Raw genomic sequence first — 24,707 nt, 5'->3', positions numbered from 1 at the left:
ACCGGCTTGGCCCTGCTGGATGTCACCCGAGCCGGCTCCGTCCCGTTTGGGAATTTGCCATGATGTCACTATGGGGAAGAGGAAAGCCTGCGCTCGTCCCTTCCCCTGGTCCAGCACCCTCCCTACCACTGCCCTCTTCCCCGGGGCCCCACTCGGGGCCCCACTCTCTTCCACTCCGCCTCTTCAGCTCATCACACAGCGCTGCCCCTGCAGCTCGGTACTACCTGTTCCCCCACCCCCGCCTTCTCCCTCTGGCGCTGATCTACGTGCCCCTTCAGGCTGGCACCGTGCGCTCCCACAGATACGAGCTCCCCCCTCCTCTTGGGTGCTGCTCCTCTCACACCGCCCCCTTCCCGGGCACCGCCTCTGCCTCCCGCATGCCCCTCCATCCTGGTACTGCGTCCTCCCGCACACTGCCGGTTTCCTGGGCACCGGCCTCTCCCCTAACACGCCCTCTCATACATTGTCCATCCACCCTGTGCCCACCCCACCCTCTGCTCCATCCTTCTCCAGACCCTGATAGAGAACACAGATCCCCAGGTGGCGAGACGTCAGCAGCTACTCGAGTTTCTCCTTGGGCCCAGCCAGGGAAAAACGACCTCTGTACCCCCACGCCCGCCTTCCAGGAGCCTCCTCGCCAGCACCTAGACATCTCTCCCCTCGGGCGTCACCCCTTCACCTTCCCTCCCTGTCTCCACCCCTGTACACCCGGCAGGCCAGGTTGCTCCAGGTGTGACTTCCTAGAAGAGGAACCCTGGAGAAGAGGAGGAGGGAAGAGGCTGAGGGACACGGAGGGTCTCAGTTCCGAGCATCACCGCCTCACCCCCGCCTTCTGGGCCTAGCGTCCCCCTCCGAGTCCCTCCAGCTTTGCTTCTCACCCTCGACGGAGCAGAGAGGGGCCTTGCGAGGCCCGTCTGAGCCTCTGTTCCCCCCCGCCCTCGCCCCCCCGAGAAGCAAGAGAAGGCGTCACTCCTGAGAGATTGAGCCCAAAGGGTGTGATTTAGACGGCTTTGCCGCCCCGGGCCCCAGGCCCTCCCGAGCCCCAGGCCCCGAGCCCAGCCCCTCCTGCCCCTCCCGCCCCGGCACTGGGCGCCACCGGCCGGGCCCGGCCCATCCACGTGCCAGCGGGCCCGCCCCCCTCCGCCCCCGGCGCCCCTCTCCGTCCCGGGCCTCTGCGCCGAGGGGGCGCAGCCTAGCACGTTCCAAGCGCCCCCTGCCGCCTCCCGGGTGCCCCGGAGGCCGCTCCAACGCAGACCCCCGCCCGGCTGGGCCGGCCCCTGCGGATGGGCGGGCGGGCGGAGCGGCACGGAGGGCACCGCCCCCGGCCCGCCCGCCGAGGAGGGAACGCGAGCGGGAGGCTGAGCCAGCAGCGCCCGCCCGGGTCCCGCCGCACTCTGCACTCGGCCGCCCGGGCGGCAGGGACGGGACGGGTGCCGGCGCGGGCTCAGCGGGCCGGGGACGAGCCCGAGCCCGAGCCCGAGCCCGAGCCGCTGCGGGAGGCCGGAGGGCTGTAGGCGGAGATGGCGGCCGCTGGGGCCGCGGCGGCGGCGGCGGAAGGGATGGAGCCGCGGGCGCTGCAGTACGAGCAGACCCTGGTAAGCCCGGGCGAGCCCTCGCACGACGCTCCGGGACCGCTGCTCCGGTTTACCTTGGAAGCGCGGCGCCGGGGGCCTGCCCTCAGCCCGCCCCGGCCTCTGAGCCGGGGAAACCGAGGCTCGGGGGCCTGAGAGGCTGGAGGGCTAAAGGGTGGAAAGCTGCATCCAGCTGGGGCGGGGGGGCCTGCGGAACGAGGACATCAGGTGCTTATCCCAGGTGTCCTTCCCTTCACCACCCCCACAGAAACACATTTTCTTTGCTCCTCCCCTTTCGCACCTGGGTTGAGGTCTTAGCACCCCACTACCCCTCCCCAGCACCACTCGCACCCTTGAACTTCTCTCTTCCCTTCCATCTTCACCACCCTAGACATTCCCTCTGCCCCCACTAAGTGCGTGGCACTACGCTGTAGGTAGAAACAAGAGTGTGTGGAAAGATGTTCAGACCCAAATTCACCCCCAGCCCTGACCCCTGGGGAGCTGGCAACCCGGCCTTGGCAGGGACCCTTAGGGATTCTCTGGGGGGGAAAGGCGGCCTGCCACCCTAGGATACAGGAGCTTTCTGGAGGATGTGTCAAGCAAGGAATGGGTGTGGAAATTGGGACCTTTGTCCATGCTGACTCTGGGTATCCAGCCCCCACCCACCTCAGGGGTGTCCCTTGACCTCACTAGAAGCAGGGGTCCTGGGGTTTTGAGCTGACTCATGACCACCACTGTAACTTAGTGTTCGAGAAACATTTTGCCCCTTCTTGTGTCACTGGGCAGAGGACCCAAACTCTAGGAAAGGGAATGGGCCCTGTGGCTCCTTTTTACCAGCTTGGGTTGGAATTTGTCCAGGAAGGAGGCAGGGAGGGAACATCTCCAAGAGGAGGGGTCCTGGGCTGTGGCTGGGGCTGGGAGGTGCCCCATTATAAGAGGATGAAAGGATGAGAGACAGGTGGTAAGGGTGGGGGTGGGGCAAGAAGTGGGGGACAAGTCTTTGGGTAGGGGGGAGGTGTCTATCAATCTGCACTGGCTGGGAATGGGGCTTTAGTCAAAGAAGCCAGGCACCTGACCTCTGAAATGGTGTGTATCTGTTGCACCAGCCACATCTCCACCTCCTTCGCCTGGTCTCTATCTCTGGAACGGATCCTCAGGGTCACGCTCTCTCTTGAACATGCTCTGCTCCAGCCTCTCCCCCTTCTCCTTCTAATCCCTTTGTCTTTCTCCCGCCCACTCACCTCCCCCTCCTGCACCGTGTCCGCCTCTTTGTATTCTACTTTCTTTCTCTCTTTTCCTCCTTCCTTCTTGCCCTCTCCTCTCCTCCTTTCTCTTCTCTGCCCCTTCCTCTGGCCTCACTTTTCTCCCTTTCTCCTCTGTCTGGCTCTTTCTCTCTCTCTCTCTCTCTCTCTCTCTCTCTCTCTCTCTGTCTGTCTCTATCTCTCCCTCCCTACCGCCCCCCCCCACACCAACCCCAGCCCCAACAGGAGCCCTTTGTGTCCCGAAGCTCTGCGGGTGGCAGCCGGAATCTACTCCTCCCCACCCCCCAACACACGCCCAGCTTGGCAGGTCTCGGCAGCGACTCTCCCGACTCTCACCCCAACAAGTCACAGCCTGGCCATCAGCCTCTGCCGGCCCCCAACCCACCACTGGGCTTGGGGCAGCTGCAGAGTGGGGCTGAGGCCACCAAGCGCTCTCCACCCACCCAGAGACTTGTCCACTCCCAGCTGGGCTGGCAGGCTGGTGGGGCGGGGGCAGGCACTGGAGAATAGGGACAAGGGGATTAGGGTGGGTGGGAAGGGTGCAGCTGAGTTGGTCACAGGCTAGAGGCCCAGCAGGAACGTGATAAGGATTGAGGCCCCGCCTGCTCCTAGGCCCGACTCAGCTACCCCCAGTTCCCTGAGGCCCTCATTGTTACCCTTCTGTCCTTGAACATCCTTATTCTCTGACCTTCCCTCCTCCCACTTTCGGACTGCCTAGGTTTTTCCATCTTTTCCTCCTCTGGGGCCTTCCCTCCCACTCCTCCTCCATGCTCCCCGGCAGGCCTGGGAGAAGAGGACTGATTATTCTGCTACCCTCAGCACTGTGCCCTGTACCTCAGCTGTCCCTGTCCCCTCCGGCCAGGACAGCCCCCACAGTCTGCAGTGTGCATTGTTTCCACACCCCAAGCCCAAGTGGGGACTGTGGATTCAAGAGGAGGCATAGAATGTGTAGGCTGGGAGAAGGGGAGTTAGTGCAGTGGCCCCCACTCCGCCCACATCTACTAATGCCCCCATCATCTCTATTGCTCAGATGTATGGCCGCTATACTCAGGACCTTGGGGCCTTCGCCAAAGAGGAAGCTGCTCGGATTCGCCTGGGAGGGCCTGAGACCTGGAGGGGTCCACCTTCTTCTCGGGCTCCCCCGGAGCTCCTGGAATATGGACAAAGCCGTTGTGCCCGATGCCGCAGTGAGACCTGGGTTGGGGCAGGAGACCTGGCTGTGCTGTGCTGCGTTGACAGGGGCCATAGAGCTGCCCACTGGGAAGTTGGAGGTTTTGGGGGGAGGGGGGGCGCAGAAGTAGGATCACTTTGGTGCTAGCCTGCCCATTCTTCCCTTCCCTGCTCACAGTCTGTTCCGTACGCTGCCATAAGTTCCTAGTGTCCAGGGTTGGTGAAGACTGGATCTTCCTGGTCTTGCTGGGGCTCCTCATGGCTCTGGTTAGCTGGGCCATGGACTATGCCATCGCTGCCTGTCTACAGGGTAAGGACAAGGACTGGCAAGGGGAAGGCTGGGAGGAACCAACCTGTTCCCTCCATGCCACGCTTGTCCAAGTATCTTGGCTACTTGGTCACTGACCGTGTTCCCCAGCCAGCCTGACTGCCCCCTCCTCAGGCATAATCACCACCACGCCCACAGGCCACAATTTTCCTGCCGCCCCTCTTACCTAGTGTGATTTTTGTCCCAACGAATGCCCTTCAGGGCCCCCCTCAACCCCTCCTGCCCAGTTCTCTGCGATTGGTATTCCCTGGGACAGCTTGTCATATCAGTATGCCCCAGTGGCTAGGTGGGGACTGGGTGTGTGCACTCAGGCCTAGCAGCTCGTCTTCTCCCCACAGCCCAACAGTGGATGTCCCGGGGCTTGAACACCAGCCTCTTTCTCCAGTACCTGGCCTGGGTCACCTACCCCATTGTCCTCATCACCTTCTCAGCTGGATTCACACAGATCCTGGCTCCTCAGGCTGTCGGTACAATAAAAGAGAAGGGGAGGGTGGAGATGGGACCCCTTGAAATGGGCACAGCAGATGATTCTCCTGGAATTATAACTTCTCCAGGGTCCGGCATCCCTGAGATGAAGACCATCTTGCGGGGAGTAGTGCTGAAGGAATACCTCACCCTGAAGACCTTTGTAGCTAAGGTCATCGGGCTGACCTGTGCCCTCGGCAGTGGGATGCCCCTTGGCAAAGAGGTAACCTCGGGTTGGGGCATAAAGGAGTCCCTCCCAGTGGAGGAAGAACACAGACCAAGGTCAGGGTGTGTCCCTTACCCACTTACAACCTGTCCCCACCCGCCAGGGCCCTTTTGTGCATATCGCCAGCATGTGTGCTGCTCTGCTCAGCAAGTTTCTCTCCCTCTTTGGGGGCATCTATGAGGTAAAGGGGAGCCCGGGGTGGGATAGAGGGGAGGGGTGGGCTGCTAAGGCTGTGCTGATGCCCATCTCCAACCACCACTACCACTCTTGCCAGAATGAATCCCGGAACACAGAGATGCTGGCCGCTGCCTGTGCCGTGGGAGTAGGCTGCTGCTTTGCGGCACCTATTGGAGGTAGGCAGTCAGTGGAGCCCCCCAGCTCTGCCCTTGGAAACCCCTCCTGTGCCCCTCTCATCTGGCCCTGAGTCCTTAGGCCGGGCCCAGGCCTCAAGTGGCACTCTGCCTCGCCCCCACCCAGGCGTCCTATTCAGCATTGAGGTCACCTCCACCTTCTTCGCCGTGCGGAACTACTGGCGGGGCTTCTTTGCTGCCACCTTCAGTGCCTTCATCTTCCGGGTCTTGGCAGTCTGGAACCGTGATGAAGGTTGGGGTGGTATGGGGTGGGGGTACCTGGGGAATGAGGAGAGCCCCTGAGATGGCTCAGGTGGGGGCCCAAACACAATGCCGGTCTCCCTCTGCTACTCTTCTTTCCTTTCAGAGACCATTACGGCTCTCTTCAAAACCCGATTCCGGCTTGACTTCCCCTTCGACCTCCAGGAGCTGCCAGCCTTTGCTGTCATTGGGTGAGGAGCTCAGGGAGCCGGGGTGCATCAGAGAGGAGGAGGTAAGGAAGGGAAAAACCCCTTTTACCTCGATCCTTCTTCCCTCTCCAGTATTGCCAGTGGCTTTGGGGGAGCGCTCTTTGTCTACTTGAACAGGAAGATTGTCCAGGTGATGCGGAAGCAGAAAACCATCAACCGCTTCCTTATGAAGAAGTGAGTTGGACCTGGGCTCCTCTCTAGTCCCCTTTGGGTTGTGCAAGGGTCACAGTGGGGCGGGAGGGCCAATGACAGGTGAGATGGCAACTAGTAGTTAAAAGTGCCAGTTAAAGACGGTGCTTCATTGAGAAAATCAGCCAGTGGTGTTTCCCAGGATAATTGAACATTTAGGGTTTTATATGGATTATCTCAAAATTGGCACTTTGGGTGGGTTTTTTTTTTAAGATTTTATTTATTAAAAAAAAAGATTTTATTTATTTATTCATGAGAGACAGAGAGAGGCAGAGATACAGGCAGAGGGAGAAGCAGGGTCCCTGCGGGGAGCCCGATGAGGGACTCAATCCCAGGACCCTGGGATCACACACCGAGCCAAAGGCACACACTCAACCACTGAGCCACCCAGGTGCCCCAAAAATTGGCACTTCTAAATTTTTAGTCAAGGCAGTTTAGATTAAAGAGTAAGACTTCCACGGGGCACCTGCCTAGTTCAGTCGGAAGAGCACACAACTTTTGATCCGAGGGTTATGAGTTTGAGGCTTATATTGGGTGTAGAAATTACTTAAAAATAAAATTTAAAAATATATATATTATAAAAGAAGACTAAGCCTTCCTTAGGCCCTGGGCCTGGCCAGATGGCAGCACTCCCTAGAGAGTGTTAGTTTTCCTCCTGTTGAAGCACGGAGATGGGTGAGATTTTTTTTTTCTCTCTAGAGCATAGCTCTCTCATTTGTGACCTTGAGGGTTAGGAGTGGGGAGGCCTGGGATGTGACTTCTGTTGGGACTGACGTCCTTCAGAGAAAGGGCAGCCCACTGAACCTGCTCCCTGTGGCACCTTTGGTCAACTTCACGAGTGACCCCAGCTTTTCCCCAACACCGACCTTCACTCTAAGTCACCACAGAGAAACACAGAGGCAAAAGCTTTTCCACACTCACACAATGCGCCCTTCAGCTGGGGCTTCTGGGAGCATGGGGAGGAGTCACAGCTAGGAGGTGTCCAAGAGAGGGCTGGGGGTGGGGGGTTTGGACTTTCTGCTACCTACATAGGGAGTCTCGAGCCAACAGAAAGGCATTTGGGTTTATAATAACCCCAGATGGCCACCACCCTTGAGGCCATCATGTCATGAACACCAAAGGGGATCTTTTCTCCCAACTGGGTGCTTTTATGTAAGAGCTGAGACTCTACTGTGATCTCAGCCCTGAGGTATGTGAGGGCACCCAGCCTATCACCAGTCTGTAGTAGGTACACCACCCATGTTTGATGCTATGAAACCTACATCCCTAGACGCCTGCTCTTCCCGGCTCTGGTGACCCTGCTCATCTCCACTCTGACTTTCCCCCCTGGCTTTGGACAGTTCATGGCCGGACAGGTAAACCCAGGCAGAATGGACACTTGTGCTTTCCCTTGGGGTACATCCGCTTCTAAAGCCAACGGCCTCTGTTCTCCTGTGGGCCCCTTTCCTTCATCCTGGCTGTTCCCCGGCCTGAGGCACACCTGTTCACCTATAGCTCTCACAGAAAGAAACTCTGGTCACCCTGTTTGACAACCGGACATGGGTCCGCCAGGGCCTGATGGAGGAGCTAGAGCCACCAGGAACCTCACAGGCCTGGAGCCCACCACGTGCCAACGTCTTCCTCACCTTGGTCATCTTCATTCTCATGAAGGTAGGGCTCCTTCCTTGTATATATAGCGGATGCTGACCTGGGCTTACTAGGTGCCAGACACTGTCCTAAGCACTTTCCACAGAGTCATTCCTTTTAAGTCTCACAGCAGTGCTACGAGAAAGGTACTGCCCGTAGCCCCGTCCTAAAGATGGGAAGCCCAGGCACAGAGAGGTTATATAATTGGCCCAGAGCTAGATGACAGAGTGAGATTTGAAGCTAAGCCATCTAGTTCTGGAGTCCTCACCCTTCCTTCACCTCTGGGGAATTCTGGGAGAGCTGGGAGTTTGTGGCTGATGAGAAGCAAGTTAGGCTCCTCCAGGTGGAGCTGGGGACTGCCTGAGGGTTGGGGGTGCCTCTGCCTGTTTGAACCGCCTCCTGCCTGCAGTTCTGGATGTCTGCACTGGCCACCACCATCCCGGTGCCCTGCGGGGCCTTCATGCCGGTCTTTGTTATCGGTGAGTCCACAGCCACCTCCTCTCCAAGCCTGCACCCTCCCCACCCGCTGGCCGGCCCGTCTCTGCCTGGGAGCGGGTTTTGGTCCAGCCTCAACCCCTACCCCCTGCCTGTCCCCTGTACTGAGTGACCCACTGGCCCCTCCCCCACCTTCTGACCCTCTCTCTTCCTAGTGCCCCTGCCCTCCCCCTCCACTACCTGTTTCTCTTCCCACCCCTCCTCCCTGAAGGAGCAGCATTTGGGCGTCTGGTGGGCGAAAGTATGGCTGCTTGGTTCCCAGACGGGATTCACACTGACAGCAGCACTTACCGGATCGTTCCTGGGGGCTATGCAGTGGTGGGTGAGTGCTCCAGGTCCCCTTGGGCCGCCACCGTATCTGAGGTTCTGGTGCCCCCTGCTGGCAGGAACCAGGCTTCCCTCAGCTGCAGAAGCCAGTCCCTCGCTCTGTCTACACTGGGTGAACCTGAGGGTCCCTAGAGGACCATCTCTGGGTGGGGAGGGTCATCTGAGACTTGGGCAGCCTGAGGAGACTGAGGGTGGCTATCTCCAGGGGCAGCTGCACTGGCAGGAGCAGTGACACACACAGTGTCCACAGCCGTGATCGTGTTCGAGCTCACGGGCCAGATTGCCCACATCCTACCCGTCATGATCGCCGTCATCCTGGCCAACGCTGTTGCCCAGAGCCTACAGCCCTCACTCTATGACAGCATCATCCGGATCAAGAAACTGCCCTATCTGCCTGAGCTGGGCTGGGGCCGCCACCAGTATGGAGGGCTGGGCGACAAGGGGGGTGCGGGTGAGGGTCAGAAAGACCCCTCTCAGACCCACCTCCAGCAAGGTCCTCAGACAGTTAAGCTCGACGACCAGCCACCTTGCTCCCTCCTAGTCAGAGCTGCCCCACCCACACCTGATCAGACTGAAAGCAGAAATACTCCTTGGCTCTTAGCCCTGGTCCCCATGACCTCTGGGGCCTTCCTTATGGCCCTGGCATGGTGGTGCTCTGGGCTACCCTCCCCATCCTGACCACAAGCCAAATGCTTCCTCTCTCTGCCTTCAGGCAGTACCGGATGCGAGTGGAGGACATCATGGTGCGGGATGTTCCCCATGTGGCCCTCAGCTGCACCTTCCGGGACCTTCGGTTGGCACTGCACAGAACCAAGGGCCGCATGTTGGCCCTTGTAGAGTCCCCTGGTGAGACCAGGAGGGGATCCCAGCGCTAGGGGCATCTCCCAGGGTTGCTTCTCAGGAAGGGGGAGGGAGCAGGAAGCTCAGAACCAGTGTCCTTGGTTCTAGAGGGAGCAGGCCAGCATTTGCCAGCCAGGAGTTCCCTCTGGTGTGTGGCCTATGTCCAAGGCCACACTGGGTGTGAAAGAAGGCCAGTGGGGGTGGGTAGGAGGACCTCATCCCCAGCTCCTGAGTCCTCCCACCTGCTCTATCCAGAGTCCATGATCCTCCTGGGCTCCATTGAGCGCTCGCAGGTGGTGGCGTTGCTGGGGGCCCAGCTGAGCCCAGCCCGCCGACGGCAGTACATGCAAGAGCGTCGAGCTGCCCAGACCTCTCCACCATCTGATCAGGAGAGTCCCCCTAGCCCTGAGACCTCCGTCCGCTTCCAAGTGAGGAGGAAAACCCCACAATCACACACACTTCCTGAATGTCATGTAGACTAATTGGGAGGGTGACACAGAGGTGATCTGGGGCTCTAGCCTCACCGGCCCCTTCCCGTCCATGCAGGTGAACACAGAGGACCCCGGTTTCCCTGCAGCCCGGGGAGAGACTCACAAGCCCCTGAAGCCTGCTCTCAAGAGGGGGCCCAGCAATGCCATGAAATTTGGGGAGAGTCCCACAGGTGAGCCTGTCCCCAATAACAGAGCTAGAACACGGCCCCTGAGATTTTGCTTGAGCGTATCCCAGGTAAAAGGCTGCCCAGAGGGGCGAGGGGTAACACCAGGACACCTCTCCTCTTGCCCTCCTCACCCGCTGGTCCCCTCCCTCAAAGATGACATGCCCCCTGCTTCCTGCCTTGTGTTTGGGACCGCAGGCAGCATGGAGCAGGCAGGCATTGCCCTCAGGAGCCTCTTCTGTGGCAGTCCACCCCCTGAGGCTGCTTCAGAGGTGAGTAGTTGAAATCTGTCTCTTTCTTTCCAGCTCTCTGTCTCCCTGATGCTGAGATCACCTCTCCATTTACCCTGCAAAGCCTGCCTCCATTCTCCCTGCCCTCTGTCCTCCTAGATGTCAGCTCTGTCCCTGCTGCATGCCCTTCCTCTCAGCCCCACTGCTTACCCTCACCGCCCTCCCTGTAACATCAACTCCTCTTTTCTCTGGCTCTAAACAAGTTGGAGAAGTCGGAATCCTGTGAGAAGCGCAAGCTGAAGCGGGTCCGAATCTCCCTGGCGGTAAGTGCTCCCTCTCTTCCTGCAGTTTAGGAACCCTAGCCGGGTAGGGCTGGGGGCTAGCAGCATAACCCTCCCCACGCTAGGGAGCAGATACAGCCACCTTGACCTCTCCTCAGCCACTAGCTGCCAACCTCCCTCCCTTTCTTCTAGAGTGACTCAGACCTGGAAGGCGAGATGACTCCTGAGGAGGTAAGGTGTGACTGGACTCTGGCCCCTCATTTTTCCTGGCAGTGTTCAGTCATCATCTTGGCTGCTGTCCCCATGGGAGGGACCGTGGGGTGAAAGGGGGCAGGCCAGTTTTCAGGGAGGTGAGAGGAGCTATTGGCCCCATCCCTCTAATCCTCTCAGTCTCATCCTCTCAGATTCTGGAGTGGGAGGAACAACAGCTAGACGAACCTGTCAACTTTAGTGACTGCAAGATTGACCCTGCCCCGTTCCAGCTGGTGGAGCGGACCTCTTTGCACAAGGTAGGGTCAATGGCCAGAGGCTGGCCTGGGCTCTCAGGAGCACGGGGTGGGGATCTAGGTCTTCCCATAGCTTGGGCTCAGACCAGTGTGTGTGTGGTAGGGGAACAGAACAGCAGAGGGTGGGCTCTTTGCTGAGATGTTTTTCAGACACATCACCTCAAAGGATGGGAAGCCAGGAGCCAGGGCCCCTTAGCCTCTTCCTGCCTACCATGGAGCCAGGCCTCATTTTTCCTCTGCTCAGCCTTGCCCCTGGGGAACTCTGGACCAAAACAGCAACAAATACAGGGTTTGAGCTGGGTGGAAGCCAGAAGGCCAGGCGAGGGTCAGAGCCAGGCGGGAGGCTGCCAGCACCCAACAAGGCTGATACACTCACACTGAAAAAAATGGGTGAGAAACAGGCAGGATAAGAAAATCTAATAAACAAGCTAACAAACATCCAAGTAGGGGTGGGGACACTGCAGAGAAGAGATAAACAGAGATGTGAAACACCCAGTGGGGGGCTTGGAATGTCAGACCCCAGAAAGTCTGACTTAATGTAGGCCAGAAGAAAACTGGTAGGGACACAGGAAAATCGCTCAGTAGAAGGGCAAACCGGCCTGCAGAAGTGGGGAGAAAACTTGAGTGCAGACAGTTTGGAGGGTGGGGCTGACACTGGAGAGCAGAGGGGACTCTCCAGCATAGAGCAGGGGCATCATCCAGGCATTTTCAAACTTCCATGGGAAGGCAGGGAATGCAGGCAAACCCGGTAGGGTGCTGGGGTAGAAACCAAGCGTTGTAGCTAAATTGTTGACAGATTGGACGTGTGAGCCTCCAAGACATGGGGGCTGCCAGCAGTGGAGGAACACTCCCAAGGTCTGCAGCTCTGGAGGTGCAAGCTGTGCCTAAGAGCCAGCCTATCTCGGACAAGAATGAGCTAGGCCAGAAAGAACAGGACACAAAGATACAGAAAAGCAAAAGGTAATTAAAAAAAAAAAAAGGCAATAAAGGAACTTATAAACCTTTGGGTAAAGACCTCAGATCAAAGTAGGGAACTACAGTGCAATTGCAAGAAAAAAATATATAGGCCTGAGAATACACTAAGTTTTTATTTAAAGCCTTTCTCCCTAAGACCACTGCAGTTTTTCTATCATCTTACTTAGTCCTCAAATATCCCATAATGATGATAGGGATAATAACGCCATTTATTTTTAGTGTCTGCTGTGCGCCAGGGACTTGCTAAGCTCTTCACATGTTTAATCCTCACAACTGGACTGTAAAATAGATATTGCGATAGTCCAGTTGTTATAGATAACACTGAAACTCAGAGAAGTTAAGCAAGTTGCCCAAGGTCACACAGCTAGTAAGCAGCACTATCAGACTGGAATCTAAGACAGTCTGACCCAAAAGCCTAGGAATTTAACCACTTTAATACCCTGAAACTCAGAAAAGTTAAGCAAGTTGCCCAAGGTCACACAGCTAGTAAGCAGCACTATCAGACTGGAATCTAAGACAGTATGACCCAAAAGCCTAGGAATTTAACCTCTTTAATACCCGGAGAGACTGAGGCAGTGAGGAGGTCACTTGCCCAAGTCAGTACAGCAAAATGAAGCCCAGAGCCCAGATTTCCTGGCCCCAATCCCAGGATTCTTTCAGAAGGCCGTGTTGTCCCTCTCCCGTCAATTCACTGTTCCCAAGCCCAAGATGTGCAGGCCCTCCAACAGGCTCCCTGGTGTCTAATTAAAGTGAAAAAGAACAAAGTAGGTGTTTGTTACGAACTTAAAAATTAGAGGAAGAGAAGAAGCCTTTGAGGAACTGGCTAACAAAAGTACAAAGAACTGGAAGTGATAAGAACATAAAAGATTAGAATTCAAAATGTCCTTGCAGGCCTGAAGAATCAATTAGTAGTAGCCCAGTCAAGTTCAGGAGGAGAACATTCAGGCTGAGAGGGAATCCACTGGAAACTATTTAGGAACCTGGGAGACTAGAGCTGGCCAGCCATGGCAGCTAGATGCCACATTCATCCTGAGGCCACCTACAGACAAGCAGTGGGGGAGGCTAGGGTGCCAAAGCTAGGCCAGCTGGGCTTTACCCAGATCCTCCGTCTGCCGTGCATTAGCTAGCTTTGTAGCCTTGGTGAATTTCTTAGCCTATGTTTCACTTTCCTTATCTGCAGGATGCGGATCAGAGTGCCTACATCATAGGTTTTTCTTTGGATGAAGGACTTGATACAGGAGATTTACAACAGTGCTGGCCATAGTAGGAGTTCAATATATGTAAAGGACTCCTACTTACTGCTTACACCGAGAGGTGGACAGCGGGGTGACTTGAGAAGGCAGTGTAGCCAGGGAAGGGTTGAAGTGTGTAAGAAATTGAGGTCTTCAGGAAAAGAGTGATTATGGGAGGCTGGAAGCTGGAGTGCCTGGCTGAATCTGAGGCTGGAAGGACCAGCTGGGATGGCCTTGGGAAGGGACTTGTGGCCACTCTGGGGAGTCTGGGCTCTAACTCAAGTTTGAGAAAGCTTGGCAGAGCCAAGTTGGAGGGGAGACCAAAAACAGAACCAGTGAGGGTGCCATGGCCTGGTCCTGGTAAGGATGGTGAGGGAGTCCGAGAGAACAGCCAAGATGTTGAGGATGATCAGCAGATCGGCAGCACTTGGTGACTGCCCAGGACCAGTGGTTTGCAAACCTAAAAGGCATATAAGCCTGCCAGAAGCTCATTCTCATTAGGATTGTGGAGAAAAAGAAAAATCCAAGGAATGATTTAATAAGATACTTGGAAGAAGATAGAGGGATTATTAAATCATAAGGAGACAAAGCTACAGAATTACTGAGACAAGAAATCTCATAATAAAGATCTGTTTCCCTCTGAAGTCAGATGAGGAAATTAAAGGAAACGTGTAGCACATAGGATTCAAGTTGGATATGAGGAAGTACTTGCTAACCACATGACAGTTACGATAAAGGTATTGAAGGAGCACAGAAAAACTTAGTCTACAACTGAACTTCTGCCTTTAGAAGTATTGTCATGCCTTAGCTGGAGACTTAGGAAAGTTCTGGAAGTCCTCTAATAAAAAATTTAGCAACTGTTTAAGAAAATATTTTTAAAGCTTTAAGATGGTTATAATGAGTGCTGAGTAACTGGTACTCAAAAAGCTGGGTTATTAATGCCCATTTTGATTCAAAAACTAAGCCAAGAGGCTTACAAACTCACAACACTGCAATAAGTGATAGGCCCCAAACTCCAGGAACTGCTGTGTCAGTAGGGTGTTTTTCAAGACATCTGGCCCAAGAAAATCTACTTAGACCACAAGGGGAACTAGTTGACAATTTCTGAGCCCTGGGGATTATTACATTTGAAAATTGAGGCAAGAGTCCAAAACAAGAAAAACATGGGAGGATGTGGATAGCTGTTAGTTCCCTGGACTTCAAGCTACATCTCAACAGCACTTGGGATGCTGCTTGGGCCCCAGAAAAGGCAAACTGTATGCAAGACAGTGCTTCAGGCCATGACTGAAGTGTCAGAGCCAGGGTGAAGGGACACTTTAACTGCCAGACAACTGGAGGCAAACGGGAAGCATGTGTCAGCCACAGAGTCCAGGGCCAGTACCCTTAAAGGATATGGAACCTCCCTCCTAGGTACCTGTGTGACTGATTGGACATCTGCCCAGGACTGGGGCTATGCTTCCTCCTCCTGTGGTGTGTTAAAAAAAGCTCCTTCTGGAGCTGCAAAGTCCCTTCACCCTGAGCCTCATGCTGCCTCTCCCGTAGAATGGGTATCATACTTCCAACAGGACTGAAATCAATGGCTGACTTCAGAATGACCTAGCCCAATGCCTGGCCAATCATTAGATGTCACATTTGAACAGTTGCTCTCTCCTCCATCATCTTCCTAACATGGGACAAAGAATCCTCTGTTTTTCCATCAACATAAGCAACATAAAGATTCCCACCACCAAGTTTCTGAGGCTTGGCTGCAGAAACATTCCCATGATTCTTTTCCTTCCAGTGGTCATCCCTTCCACCCACCATCTATGGCACCCCTCCTGTTTCCCACTCCCACCTGTCCTGGGCCCCTCTGGCCAGTAATTTAGAACTGTCCCCTGGCATATGACGTCCAGTGTGTTTTCTCCCAACCCCGCAGACTCACACCATCTTTTCACTACTGGGAGTGGACCATGCTTATGTCACCAGTATTGGCAGACTCATTGGGATTGTCACGCTAAAGGAGGTGAGATGATAATAGCCATCAGACCATTTCTGCTTCGAAAAAGTCATGTAGGCTTGTGTCCAGCCCACCTGGGGGTGGAGTCTGAGCAAGGAGCTCGGAGTCCATGCACCTGACCCTCTCCCCTTTCCAGCTCCGGAAGGCCATCGAGGGCTCTGTCACAGCACAGGGCGTCAAAGTCCGGCCACCCCTCGCCAGCTTCCGCGACAGTACCACCAGCAGCAGCGACACAGAAACCACGGAGGTGCATGCACTCTGGGGGCCCCGCTCCCATCATGGCCTCCCCCGGGAGGGGAGCCCTTCTGACAGCGATGACAAGTGCCAATGAACCCCTCAATGGGCGGCCTGAAATGACAGTGGCCATGGCTGTTGGCCCATCCTGAAGCTCTCCTATTCCTTCTGCCTTGGGAAAGGAGGCAGCTACACTAAAGGCTGGAGCCGTAGCCCCCCTTCCAGGCCTGGAGTGCTAAGTTCCTCCTCCTGGTTCATCCTACCTGGAATCTGACCCAGTGCCCACCTGCAGCAAGTATTCCATGGGCAGGAAGATCAGCATCCCCCTGGCAGGATAGGGGTGGAGTTACTTGACCCCTGAGCCCCCTCTGAGGGGAAAAGGGGTAGAACTAAGATGGGTTTATACTGGAACCTCCTCCAATGACCAGATGTATATAGAGATTTACAAAGATTTTTATATTAATTTAATAAAACAAATTCTTAAATAGAACAAAATAAACACCTAATGAGCCACTTATATATAGAATGCCTGTGCCCATCAGCTCTTGTTCTTACCTTGGGCCCTCTTATCTGCCAAAGCCTACAAGGCTCCAAATTCTGCAGCTACCCACACCCCCCTACAGCCCATCAAACTCCAGAGCTCACTGTGTAGAATACAGGATCTACAGAGGCCTCCACTGCTTAGTTATCAACACCCTAGCTGGGGCAGAGGCCCTCGGTATTGTAGCTTTGGCCTTTCATTCAGCCAAGAAAGACACTACACTCTTCCCTCCCCAGGGACAGACACTCCCACATGACTGTCACTTGTTGGCACGATTCCTGCTCCTGCCCCAGCCCGGCTCAGGCATCAGCAGACAACTGCCCAACCACCCGTGTGGCCCCCTTGTGGCCCTTTCTGGAAGAACATCAAAGTCACAGCTCTGTAGCAACCCAGAGCCTCCCCCTTCCTTCTCCCAGCTCCTCTGAGAGCTCTGTGAATGGGGCAGGTAGGCAGGCTGTGAGCCGCTTGGACTCTGCCCACACACCCTACAAGGGGCCAGTAAAAGGGTGGAGGGTACATGATTTCATCAATCCAGTGCCTCCCAGAGAATACCCGACTGAAAGAACAGACCAAAACCCCTCTTTCTTTAGGAAAAAGAAGAAGATTTAGAGATGATGGAGAGGCGAAGCACAGCACGAGCCCAGCTGGGCGAGGGGCCCTTGGGGGACGGCTCAATCCTAGGCTCCAGGAGGGTAAGAGCCAGCCCGCCCTGGGGTAGGGGTGATTCTATCAAGCACTGCACATGGACTCAGAGGTGGAGAAAAGCAGAGAAGAGAGAGGCATGGGGGAGGGGGGGAGGGGCCGGGCTCCCTCCCATTCCACCCCACACGGCCCAGTCACAACCACCCCCTTCGGGGTTCACATCATCCAAGGAGGAAATGTGTATGTGGCGTTTTTGATTTAAGAACATGAACATCACTGTCTGCCACAGCTGTAGCCATGCCCCAGGGGCCCCGGGCAACCCCCGGCAAACCCCAGGAGTGGGGGCAGGACATGCGCCCCCAGCCTGGCCCCTGCCTCCTCTCCAAACACTTTCATGCAAAACACACAGCGGAGGAGTGAGTGCTCCCAGGAGCCCTCTAGGCTTTGGAGCTCTGCCGGAAGCCTCTAGCCCGCACTTGGGCACAGAGGCTCTGCCCCCAGCAGCAGCCAGGAGACACATGCCGCCACCAGGCATGATGTGGGTCACTGTTCCTCCGGCTGTGCCTCATCCTCGTCTAAGGACACCACCCCAGAAGAAGCTACATCAGAGGCTTGCCGCTGCCGTTCCCAGCTGCCCACTGGCGGCGGACAGAGAGGCTGGCAGTCCTTGCAGGGGGCTGGCTCCTCCTCGGCGGGGGAAAGGCAGGACTCCATGAGGGGCGAGTTGTAGAGCGAGTCCTGGGCCTCTAATGGGCCCAGGCTACGGAAGGCACTTTCCCGGCTGGGGGGCAGTTTGGCGAGGAGCAGCTCGTCGCCCAGCAGCTGGGAGGCCAGGCGGGCTGGTGAGCCCAGCAACCCGTCCTCTAGGCTGCACAGACTGGAGCACAGGGTCTCTGGGGACACGGTCTGCGAGCAGTCGCTCTCAGGCTCCACAGAGCCCTGGCGCATAGGCCTGGAGAATCGGTGGCCCGTGAAGAGGTCCTGGAGGTGGGGCCCCAGGGGCAGCTGCCCAGCCATATCTGCAGAGGGAGAGACAAGAAGAGAGCCCCTATTAGCCCCATTTCAACTGGCCAACCTGGAAGCCATGTTCTCCCCACGCCACCCCTGGCACCCCTAGCTCTGGGAGGAGCTGAGTAACTTTGGGCACGTCACAACATCTCAGGGCATCCATCTCCTTTATGGTAAATTGGGGAATCTACTATACCTACTTATGGGGTTGTTGAGAGAACAAAAGAATACAGCACACAGTAAGAAAGCAATAAATGTGGGGATGCCCCGCACGACCCTGTGCTGGTGGTTCACGCGCAAGGGGAGCCCATCCAAGGCAGTGAGTGAAGACTGGAGTTCAGCCCACCCTTCTGCTCACCAAGCAGCATGGCCTAGCTTGGGGCTGTACCCGCCAGAGAAAGAGGTGCTTTTTTTCAAATTTGCACAAAGGTTCTACGTGGGGTAGTAGTGGCCTTGGATAAATGTTAGTTATTATCATTATACCAGGAGTCAAAGCAGGCCTGGAACTCAATCAACAAGAACATTTGTGGTTCAGGGCTCTGTCTTGGCCTCAGGCATCCCAATCAGTCACCTCTGGACCACAGCAGAAGTCTAATGTATTGCCAATCTGCTCTGCTGTACTGCCCTTGGAGAATCTGTTAATTAGCAGGAGGGGTAGGGGCCGGTGGAGGCAATCTTCAAAGGCAAAGAAGTATCGGGGGTGGGGTGTTGTGAGGCATGAGCCCAGAAGCTACAGAGAAAGTCAGCCATGTGTTCTGGGAATGGGAAGATGAAAGGAGGGCCGTGCACAGCTGCACAGCCCCGCAGCGTCCCCTCTGCGAGCATCGGCCCAGAGAAAGGCCCAGAGGCAGGTCTCGGATGGAATTCGAGGATGCTGAGCCTGAGCCAGCATGGCCCTGTGGGCAGTCCAGGCCCAGCACGCCTTCCTGTTTGCCTGGGGCCATGGCCCTGTGAGGCACTATGCTGCCGCAGCTCTTCTGTGCTGCTGCAGCTGGCCAAAAGGCCGCCCAGGAAGGGAAAGGCAAGGCACAGCAGACTCTCCCAGAGATGCAGCTGCATAGAAGGTGTCCGTGAGGTCTCTGGACTACACGGCCCAATGGCCCAGACAGACAGAAGGCTCAGCATGTACATGAAAGGAACTGTTCCATTTCCAGCTGCTGACTGCCCACCCAGGAGCGTGGAGAGCCCTCTTGCCCCCAGACTGTCAGCGACTGCGTGGCGAGGGTCTGTTCCCACCCTCCCCTTCCAAAGGCTGAGCTCTGACTCACAAGGCCTCTCAGGCAGTCTCACCCCAGCTGGGGGTCCTAGCATTGCCTACCCCTTACCTGAGTCAGTTCCTCCAGTAAAGTCCTCATCATAGGATTCATCAGTGGAGTCCTCACCATCCACTGAAGACCACGCCCGAAGCTTGGCTTCTGCAATGGCAAATTGCTCAGCCACTCCTGTTAGGGAAGACAAAGAATTTATTAGCAGAGAAGGTTCACCAGCAGAATTCGTTAGCTGAAGAGCTAAGACGAGGGCTCAGGTTGGAGACAGGAAAGAGAAGAGATGGGCATGTGGAAAGAGCATCCCAATGACAAATGTGTAGCTGACCCTTTCCTGTCCCCACCTGCTGCAAAGCGAGCCTCTTGTTCACCCTCACTGAGGTCCGAATAGGAGGAAAAGGCTGATTCCAGGGCAGCAGGTGAATCACTTGGCTTGCTCCAGCCCTTCCACTCAATGAGGTGAGCCACTCGGCCCTGGGCCATGGCCGTGGGCTTGGTCACGTGGTCCTTCACCACCTGAGAAATACCTGCAGGTGGGGCAGAAGGAAGAAGCCTGGTTAGGGCACAGGCCAGGGAGGGCAGTGCAGGGTGGTGGTAGCTAGGGTCCACTCGTGCCTTTGGATGGGAGGAGGGAGCTGAGATTCCTCTGAGAAGGGGAGGAAGAGGGAGATCCCAGCAAGAATGCACAGAATACAGTCCCCAAGGGTATGTGCAAAAGGAAGAAGGAAGGACAAAGTGGGCCAGAGGTATGGTGGGGCGGGGTGGGGGGGGGGGGTGTTGCATACCATGCAGGGAGGATCTGGCCAGTGCAGCAATCTCCTGGATAGTGAGGGCTCTCCGGGACTTGGGCAGCATCGCGACTGTGTCTCCAACATTCACCTTGGGTGACAGCATCAAAAGGTCAGTGCTCCTCTGACAGCAGCATCCCCCTACATGCCCATGGCCCACCCAAAGTGTCAAGGGGATATGGGAGCTGGGAAGGGAATGTCAGGGCAGACTCAGGTCCCAGTGGCCACTGAGATACATAAGAGGGAGAGTAAGAAGCCAGGATCAGCAAGCTATGTCCTCTAAAGGAGCAACAGAGATTCAGGCTGACCCAAAGGAACAAAACTGTAGCTACCACCCCCACCCTCCCAGCTCCCAGAGGGAGGGAGGGAAGGAGGGACGGAGGGAGGGTGGGCGGTTGGGAAGTCAAGAACCATGGAAGGGGGCCTTTGAGAAGAAAAAAGGAAGGGATGCCATAGGGAGTTCTATGGCATCAAGGACTTCCCCCAGGAAGTCCTTCCTTCCCAGAGGAGAGGACTTCTCTCCTCTTTGCCCCTCTCCTCCTCTCAATCTTCAGACATCCCAGTCTCCTAGCTGTTTCTACAGCCTACCACAAACTCAGCATGACCCAAACCGAACCCAACGCCTTTTCCCACATCTGGCCCTGCTTTCTGACTTCCTTGCACTGCAACACCCAACCACTCTGCCCATTCAGCCTAGTTCCCAACCTCAGCATTACCATGGACTCTCCCTAAGCTTTTCTCCTTCCTGCTGTTCCCATTGCCACTGCCCTCCCTTCCTTGAGCCCTCAATATCCCAGGTCCAGATGAGCACCATCGTGCCCCCTCAAGCTCTTACAATTCCAGGCGCTTCTCTCAGCCTAGAACGTTGTGTAAGTGTTCCTCTCACTCCTCCCTAGAGCTGGCTGGCTCTCATCTTTCAGGTCTTGGCTGAAACAACACTCCCTCAGAAAGGTCTTCCTGGCCATCCTACCAGGTGTCCATCCTCCCTCTGTAGCAAGTCACCAACCTCTATGAACATACCCTGTGTGTATAATCATGGGTCTACTCCATGTGTTTCCCTATCTCTCGTTGGTCTCCCTTACTGGTCTCTAGCCCTTGGAGGAATTTGGTCTCTTTTGGTCACTGCTGCACTCCAGCGTTTAGCACAGTGCCAGTACAGAGTAACCTTTCTAAATACATAGGCTGAATGAATGAGGCAAAGTATAAATGTAAACAATTTTCTCCAGAGTGCAACTGGTCACATGTCCCTATTTAAAACCTTTTCCGGGCTCCTCCACTGCCCAGTGAAGTGCTAGCCTCACAGCCAGGCACTGAAGGAGCCCACTCTGTGAGGGCCTGCCCCTTTCCAGGCCTTGGAATCCACCATCTGATCTTCTCTGCCCAAGAAAACCCCACTTCCACCTTCCCTGTCAGCAAACAGCCCTCCTGCCTCCAGCCAAAAGAACCCAGCTCTCCCCTGGGCTAAGAACGCCATCCTTGCCTGACAAAATGCTCCCTACCATCTAAGACCTGACTCAAGTGTCGCCTCTTATTATGTTTTCAGTACAGTTTTCTCTGTCTCTTCAATACCCCCACCCCACCCCCACCCCAGCATTGCCCTCGCATCTCTCCTGAGGGATCTGGGGATGGCAGGGCCTGACTCTGATTTACCTGGGCTCCTTCCTCCACTTGGCACCTGGTTCAGTGTTCCCTGGCAAGCCCCGCAAACGTTTGCCTCAATGAATGAATGAAATCGGAGATAACATGCCCCCTCCCCAGAACTGTCTAGCTCTCCAGATCAGGTTCCCACCCTTCACAAGAAGGGCCCCACCTGCTCCCTTGATCTCAGGCCCACCCTCTGCTCCCCTCCCTCTCCCTCCCCCGTCTCAGTACCTGGCTTACAGGGGCCCCAGGGTGGCGCCGTTAGCTTCCGGCCAGGCCTGGGGGGAGGAGCACCTGCTGGGTGTTTCCTGGCTCGCTCTCCCTCCCTCCCCTCACTGCCCCCAGCCACCGCCATCCGTGCCGGCGCTCCGCGCAGCTGCGGCCCAGGCCCAAAGAAAAGGTGTGTGTCTCCCTGGCAACCCATCACCATGCAACAGGGTCTCCCGGGATACGGCCTGGGATGCGCTGACGTCAGCGCCCAAGGCGCGAGCAAAGCCCGCCCGCTGGCTCCACGCCGAGCCGAGCAGACCGGCGCGGGGGCGGCCTTGGGGCCCGGCCGGCCGGATAGCGCCTCCGCTCGCAGGAAAAGGGAGCCAGAAGCAGGCTGGCGAGGCGGGGGTGGGGGATACAGATCCCCTTCATGTGAATGCGGCCCCCCCTTCCCCCTACCAATACCAGGGGCCCAGCACCTCTGGCAAGTCCTGGCTGTCCACGGAGGAAGGGCGGGAGGACCGGCTCCAGCCTCGGAGGGTCCGAGCAGATCCCAAGGAAGATAGAGAGAGGCCCCGAGGAAGTTCGATCCACTCCACAGCCCAAGCAGGGTCCGAGGCCACTGAGGGGTGGGGGAAAGGCTGTTCACCTGGGCTCCCACTTCTGTCAAAATCCCCATTTTCATCCGGCGCTGCCGTATCATTCTCCTCACCCCTCCCCCACCTCCCAGGATATCAGCAACCACCTGGTGCTCTCCACAGTTCTGAAGACCCCTATCCTACATTCCTGACCTTCAGGCCCCTGGGGCCACTGTGTGGCAGCCCACTGGGCCCCTTCCTGGGGATGTTTTTTGCCATCAGAACTCTAGGGATGAAACCTAAACTTTCATAAATTCTGAAAATCTTGGGTTTTTCGGCCAACCCATTCATTCATCTTGGAAAGCACACCACATTCTTCCACCACCACCACCATCACCACCGCCATCCTTCTCCCCACCACCACCTTGGATCTTTTACAGGCTTGGTACCTTCTTTCTCTTGGTCTTTCCTCTCGCCAGCATCAGCTGGTATGCAGCTCTTTTCTCTCTGACAAACCCATGATTTTTTCTTACTTTCACCCCCTCATCCCCTAAGGCTTTTTTCCTGATGCCCTGTCAGTCCCCGGCCTGGTTGTTCCTGTTTCATCCTGGTTCCCAAGATCTAAGCCAGAGTAATTGTCCTTTTGCCACCTGAGCATCCTACTTCTCAGCTTCCCCTCACCTCCCAGATCACATCTACATTCCCTGGTCTCACCTCTGCGACTTGTCTGACAAGTCCATCGTCCTCCAGGCCCTTCACGCTGCCACAGAAACATTTTGCCCAGCACAGAAATCATAGGCATGCTGGCTGTGTTGATGCAGAGAACCAAAAGCCCAGAACCGCTCCAGGCTCAGCTCCCAGTTCTATTCTTATTTTGGCTCCGGATGCTGAGCCAGTCCCCTCCCCACTTGGAACCTGTGCCTAGTCACATAAGGAGAACACTCCTTCCTCTTGGCTTTGAGGAGGTGGGAGTGCAAGGGGCCCAGCAGAGCTCTCTAGAGCTCAGGGAGCTGAGGCCCTTCCCCTAGACAGTGCCAACAGGCAATGTACATCACAACTGACCTTTAGCTGGAGCAGCCGTCTCTGTCCCTGAGCCTCAGCCAGCTGGTGGTCCCCAGAAATGCTACCAACCAGAAGGAAGACACAAGGTTACAGGCCATCCCTGGCCCCCAGCTGGTACCTAATCAGGGCTCTCAAAGCCAGTCCTGAGGTCAGCCAAACCCTCCCCTGACTACAGGAGAGAATGACTTCCTGAACTCCAAGCCTTAGCAGGGCCAGAGGGATCAGAGCAGTCTGCTGCTTCTCAGCTTCAAAAGTCATGAGGTTAATTTAGGACTACAAATCCCAGAATTCTTCATGGGAACCCAAAGAAAGTACAAATCTCAGCCAGAGTCTTAGCTCCAAAGAATCTTAAGTACAAACCACACTAAGACCTGTATGACTAACCACCTGCTCTGAAAGCCCAGGACCCATACCAAACCCAGCCTTCAACCTCACAAGTGAGTCCCCGCCTGGCCTTAGGCTTGGCGAAATCCATGACCCTTAGGTAAGCTGGTGGACCTCAGATGCATAGCGCTGAGACCAGGCCCCAACGTGCACCACCATCAATAGGAACCAAGATCCAAGCAGCAGGGATCACCAGTTGTAGGAAGCCCTAATGGCCTCTCTGTGGGCTCCTCTTTCCCACCACAAGGTAGGATGATTTTGTTGGGAGTGGGGGAAAGGACCAAAAAGTTATTATGGTGATCATGTGCTCACAGGTGCCCCAAAGGGGGCCTCAGTCCCCTTCATCACTCATCTGATTCTGAAGGAAGCAGTTAAGTTTTAGCCAAAAAACTCCATAGTGGGGTGCCTGACAGGCCTCGCAGGCTACCTTCTTAAGGGGGTTGGGGCACAGCTTAGGAGAGGCAGGTTCCCAGCAAGGGCCACTCCCAGGGCACGGGAGAGGAAAGGTGTGGGCCGCGGGGGCGGCGGGTGTGTGGGCGTGGAAGGCCAGTGGCCGTAGACAACTTGCCCCTCCCAAGGCTGTGCGCGCCTCCTGTCCCCTTCAGCGGTGTGAATCCAGACTACGGGTCTACACCGCAAAGCCCAGAAGCAGGCAGGCCGTGGGAGCGAAGCCGAGTCGATTCAGCCCCCTCCCCGCTCGGCTCGCTCCCTCCTCCGGCCGGGCCCGCCTCCCCGGTGCAGGCTCCTCCCTCTCCCCGACACCGGCCCCCTCCTCAAGGCCCCCACCCACCGGCGGCCCGCGCACCGGGCAGCCGCAGCCCGATTCCCCCACCGGTGCCTGGCCTCCGCCTCTTACCCTGACCCGCCGGACTCCGAGAGCCGATACAGCCCATGGCCGGGCACCCAAGCACGCTAGCCCGCGCTCGGGGCCCGGGCCATCGCCCTGCAGAGGGTCGGGCCGCGGCCGCCGCCGGGGAGGGGAGAGCCCGCGAGAGGGGAGGGGGTGGGAGCCGCGTCCGCCGCCGCTCCCCGGAGAGGGAACCGGGCCGGTGACGTCAGCGCGGGGGCGTGGCCACCCGCGTCACCACCCAAGGCAGGCGGGGCGAACGCGTCACGGCCACGCAGAGGCGGCCTGGGGCCGAGTCCGGAAACACCCCGAC

The 24,707-nt window shown here is 56.5% G+C and overlaps 2 protein-coding genes across 7 annotated transcripts; one reads left to right on the top strand and one right to left on the bottom strand.

The window, feature by feature from the left end:
• Positions 1–1,252: 1,252 nt before the first annotated feature.
• On the top strand, positions 1,253–15,724 carry CLCN2 (chloride voltage-gated channel 2). Its single transcript, XM_055308294.1, has 24 exons — positions 1,253–1,595; positions 3,864–4,020; positions 4,182–4,313; positions 4,670–4,798; positions 4,886–5,019; positions 5,126–5,203; positions 5,297–5,375; positions 5,500–5,625; positions 5,740–5,824; positions 5,915–6,016; positions 7,302–7,386; positions 7,526–7,681; positions 8,067–8,136; positions 8,364–8,474; positions 8,685–8,898; positions 9,192–9,325; positions 9,575–9,747; positions 9,866–9,980; positions 10,173–10,246; positions 10,468–10,527; positions 10,678–10,716; positions 10,890–10,994; positions 15,114–15,200; positions 15,331–15,724. The coding sequence occupies exons 1-24, from the start codon at positions 1,521–1,523 to the stop codon at positions 15,523–15,525; spliced, it is 2,715 nt and encodes a 904-aa protein (XP_055164269.1). The 5' UTR covers positions 1,253–1,520; the 3' UTR covers positions 15,526–15,724.
• A 141-nt stretch (positions 15,725–15,865) lies between these two features.
• Positions 15,866–24,586, bottom strand: FAM131A (family with sequence similarity 131 member A). Of its 6 annotated transcripts, XM_055308297.1 has the most exons (7): positions 24,404–24,586; positions 23,164–23,224; positions 22,003–22,145; positions 19,670–19,763; positions 19,229–19,411; positions 18,945–19,061; positions 15,866–17,630 (listed from the first exon to the last, which is right to left on the bottom strand). In XM_055308297.1, exons 4-7 carry the CDS (start codon positions 19,737–19,739, stop codon positions 17,155–17,157), a joined length of 846 nt encoding a protein of 281 aa, XP_055164272.1. In that variant the 5' UTR covers positions 19,740–19,763; positions 22,003–22,145; positions 23,164–23,224; positions 24,404–24,586; the 3' UTR covers positions 15,866–17,154. The 6 variants fall into 6 exon arrangements, with proteins under 6 accessions (XP_055164272.1, XP_055164275.1, XP_055164271.1 ...); XM_055308300.1 differs by lacking the exon at positions 22,003–22,145; XM_055308296.1 differs by lacking the exon at positions 23,164–23,224.
• Positions 24,587–24,707: the final 121 nt, after the last annotated feature.

Source organism: Nyctereutes procyonoides, unplaced genomic scaffold (assembly GCF_905146905.1).
Source record: "Nyctereutes procyonoides isolate TBG_1078 unplaced genomic scaffold, NYPRO_anot_genome, whole genome shotgun sequence".
Classification (NCBI taxonomy): domain Eukaryota; kingdom Metazoa; phylum Chordata; class Mammalia; order Carnivora; family Canidae; genus Nyctereutes; species Nyctereutes procyonoides.
Note: the sequence above shows the minus strand (reverse complement) of the source record. Positions and strands in the feature narration are given on the sequence as shown.

Excerpts from the sequence above, each read along its gene's own strand:
- CLCN2 (XM_055308294.1), top strand. The coding sequence starts at position 1,521 with ATGGCGGCCGCTGGGGCCGCGGCGGCGGCGGCGGAAGGGATGGAGCCG. Across the intron at positions 5,376-5,499 it reads CTTTGCGGCACCTATTGGAG|GCGTCCTATTCAGCATTGAG; the intron begins GTAGGCAGTCAG and ends GCCCCCACCCAG. Across the intron at positions 7,387-7,525 it reads GACAGTTCATGGCCGGACAG|CTCTCACAGAAAGAAACTCT; the intron begins GTAAACCCAGGC and ends GTTCACCTATAG.
- FAM131A (XM_055308295.1), bottom strand. The coding sequence starts at position 22,903 with ATGCCTATGATTTCTGTGCTGGGCAAAATGTTTCTGTGGCAGCGTGAA. Across the intron at positions 19,062-19,228 it reads AGAGGCTCGCTTTGCAGCAG|GAGTGGCTGAGCAATTTGCC; the intron begins GTGGGGACAGGA and ends CTTCCCTAACAG. Across the intron at positions 17,631-18,944 it reads TACTGGAGGAACTGACTCAG|ATATGGCTGGGCAGCTGCCC; the intron begins GTAAGGGGTAGG and ends CTCCCTCTGCAG.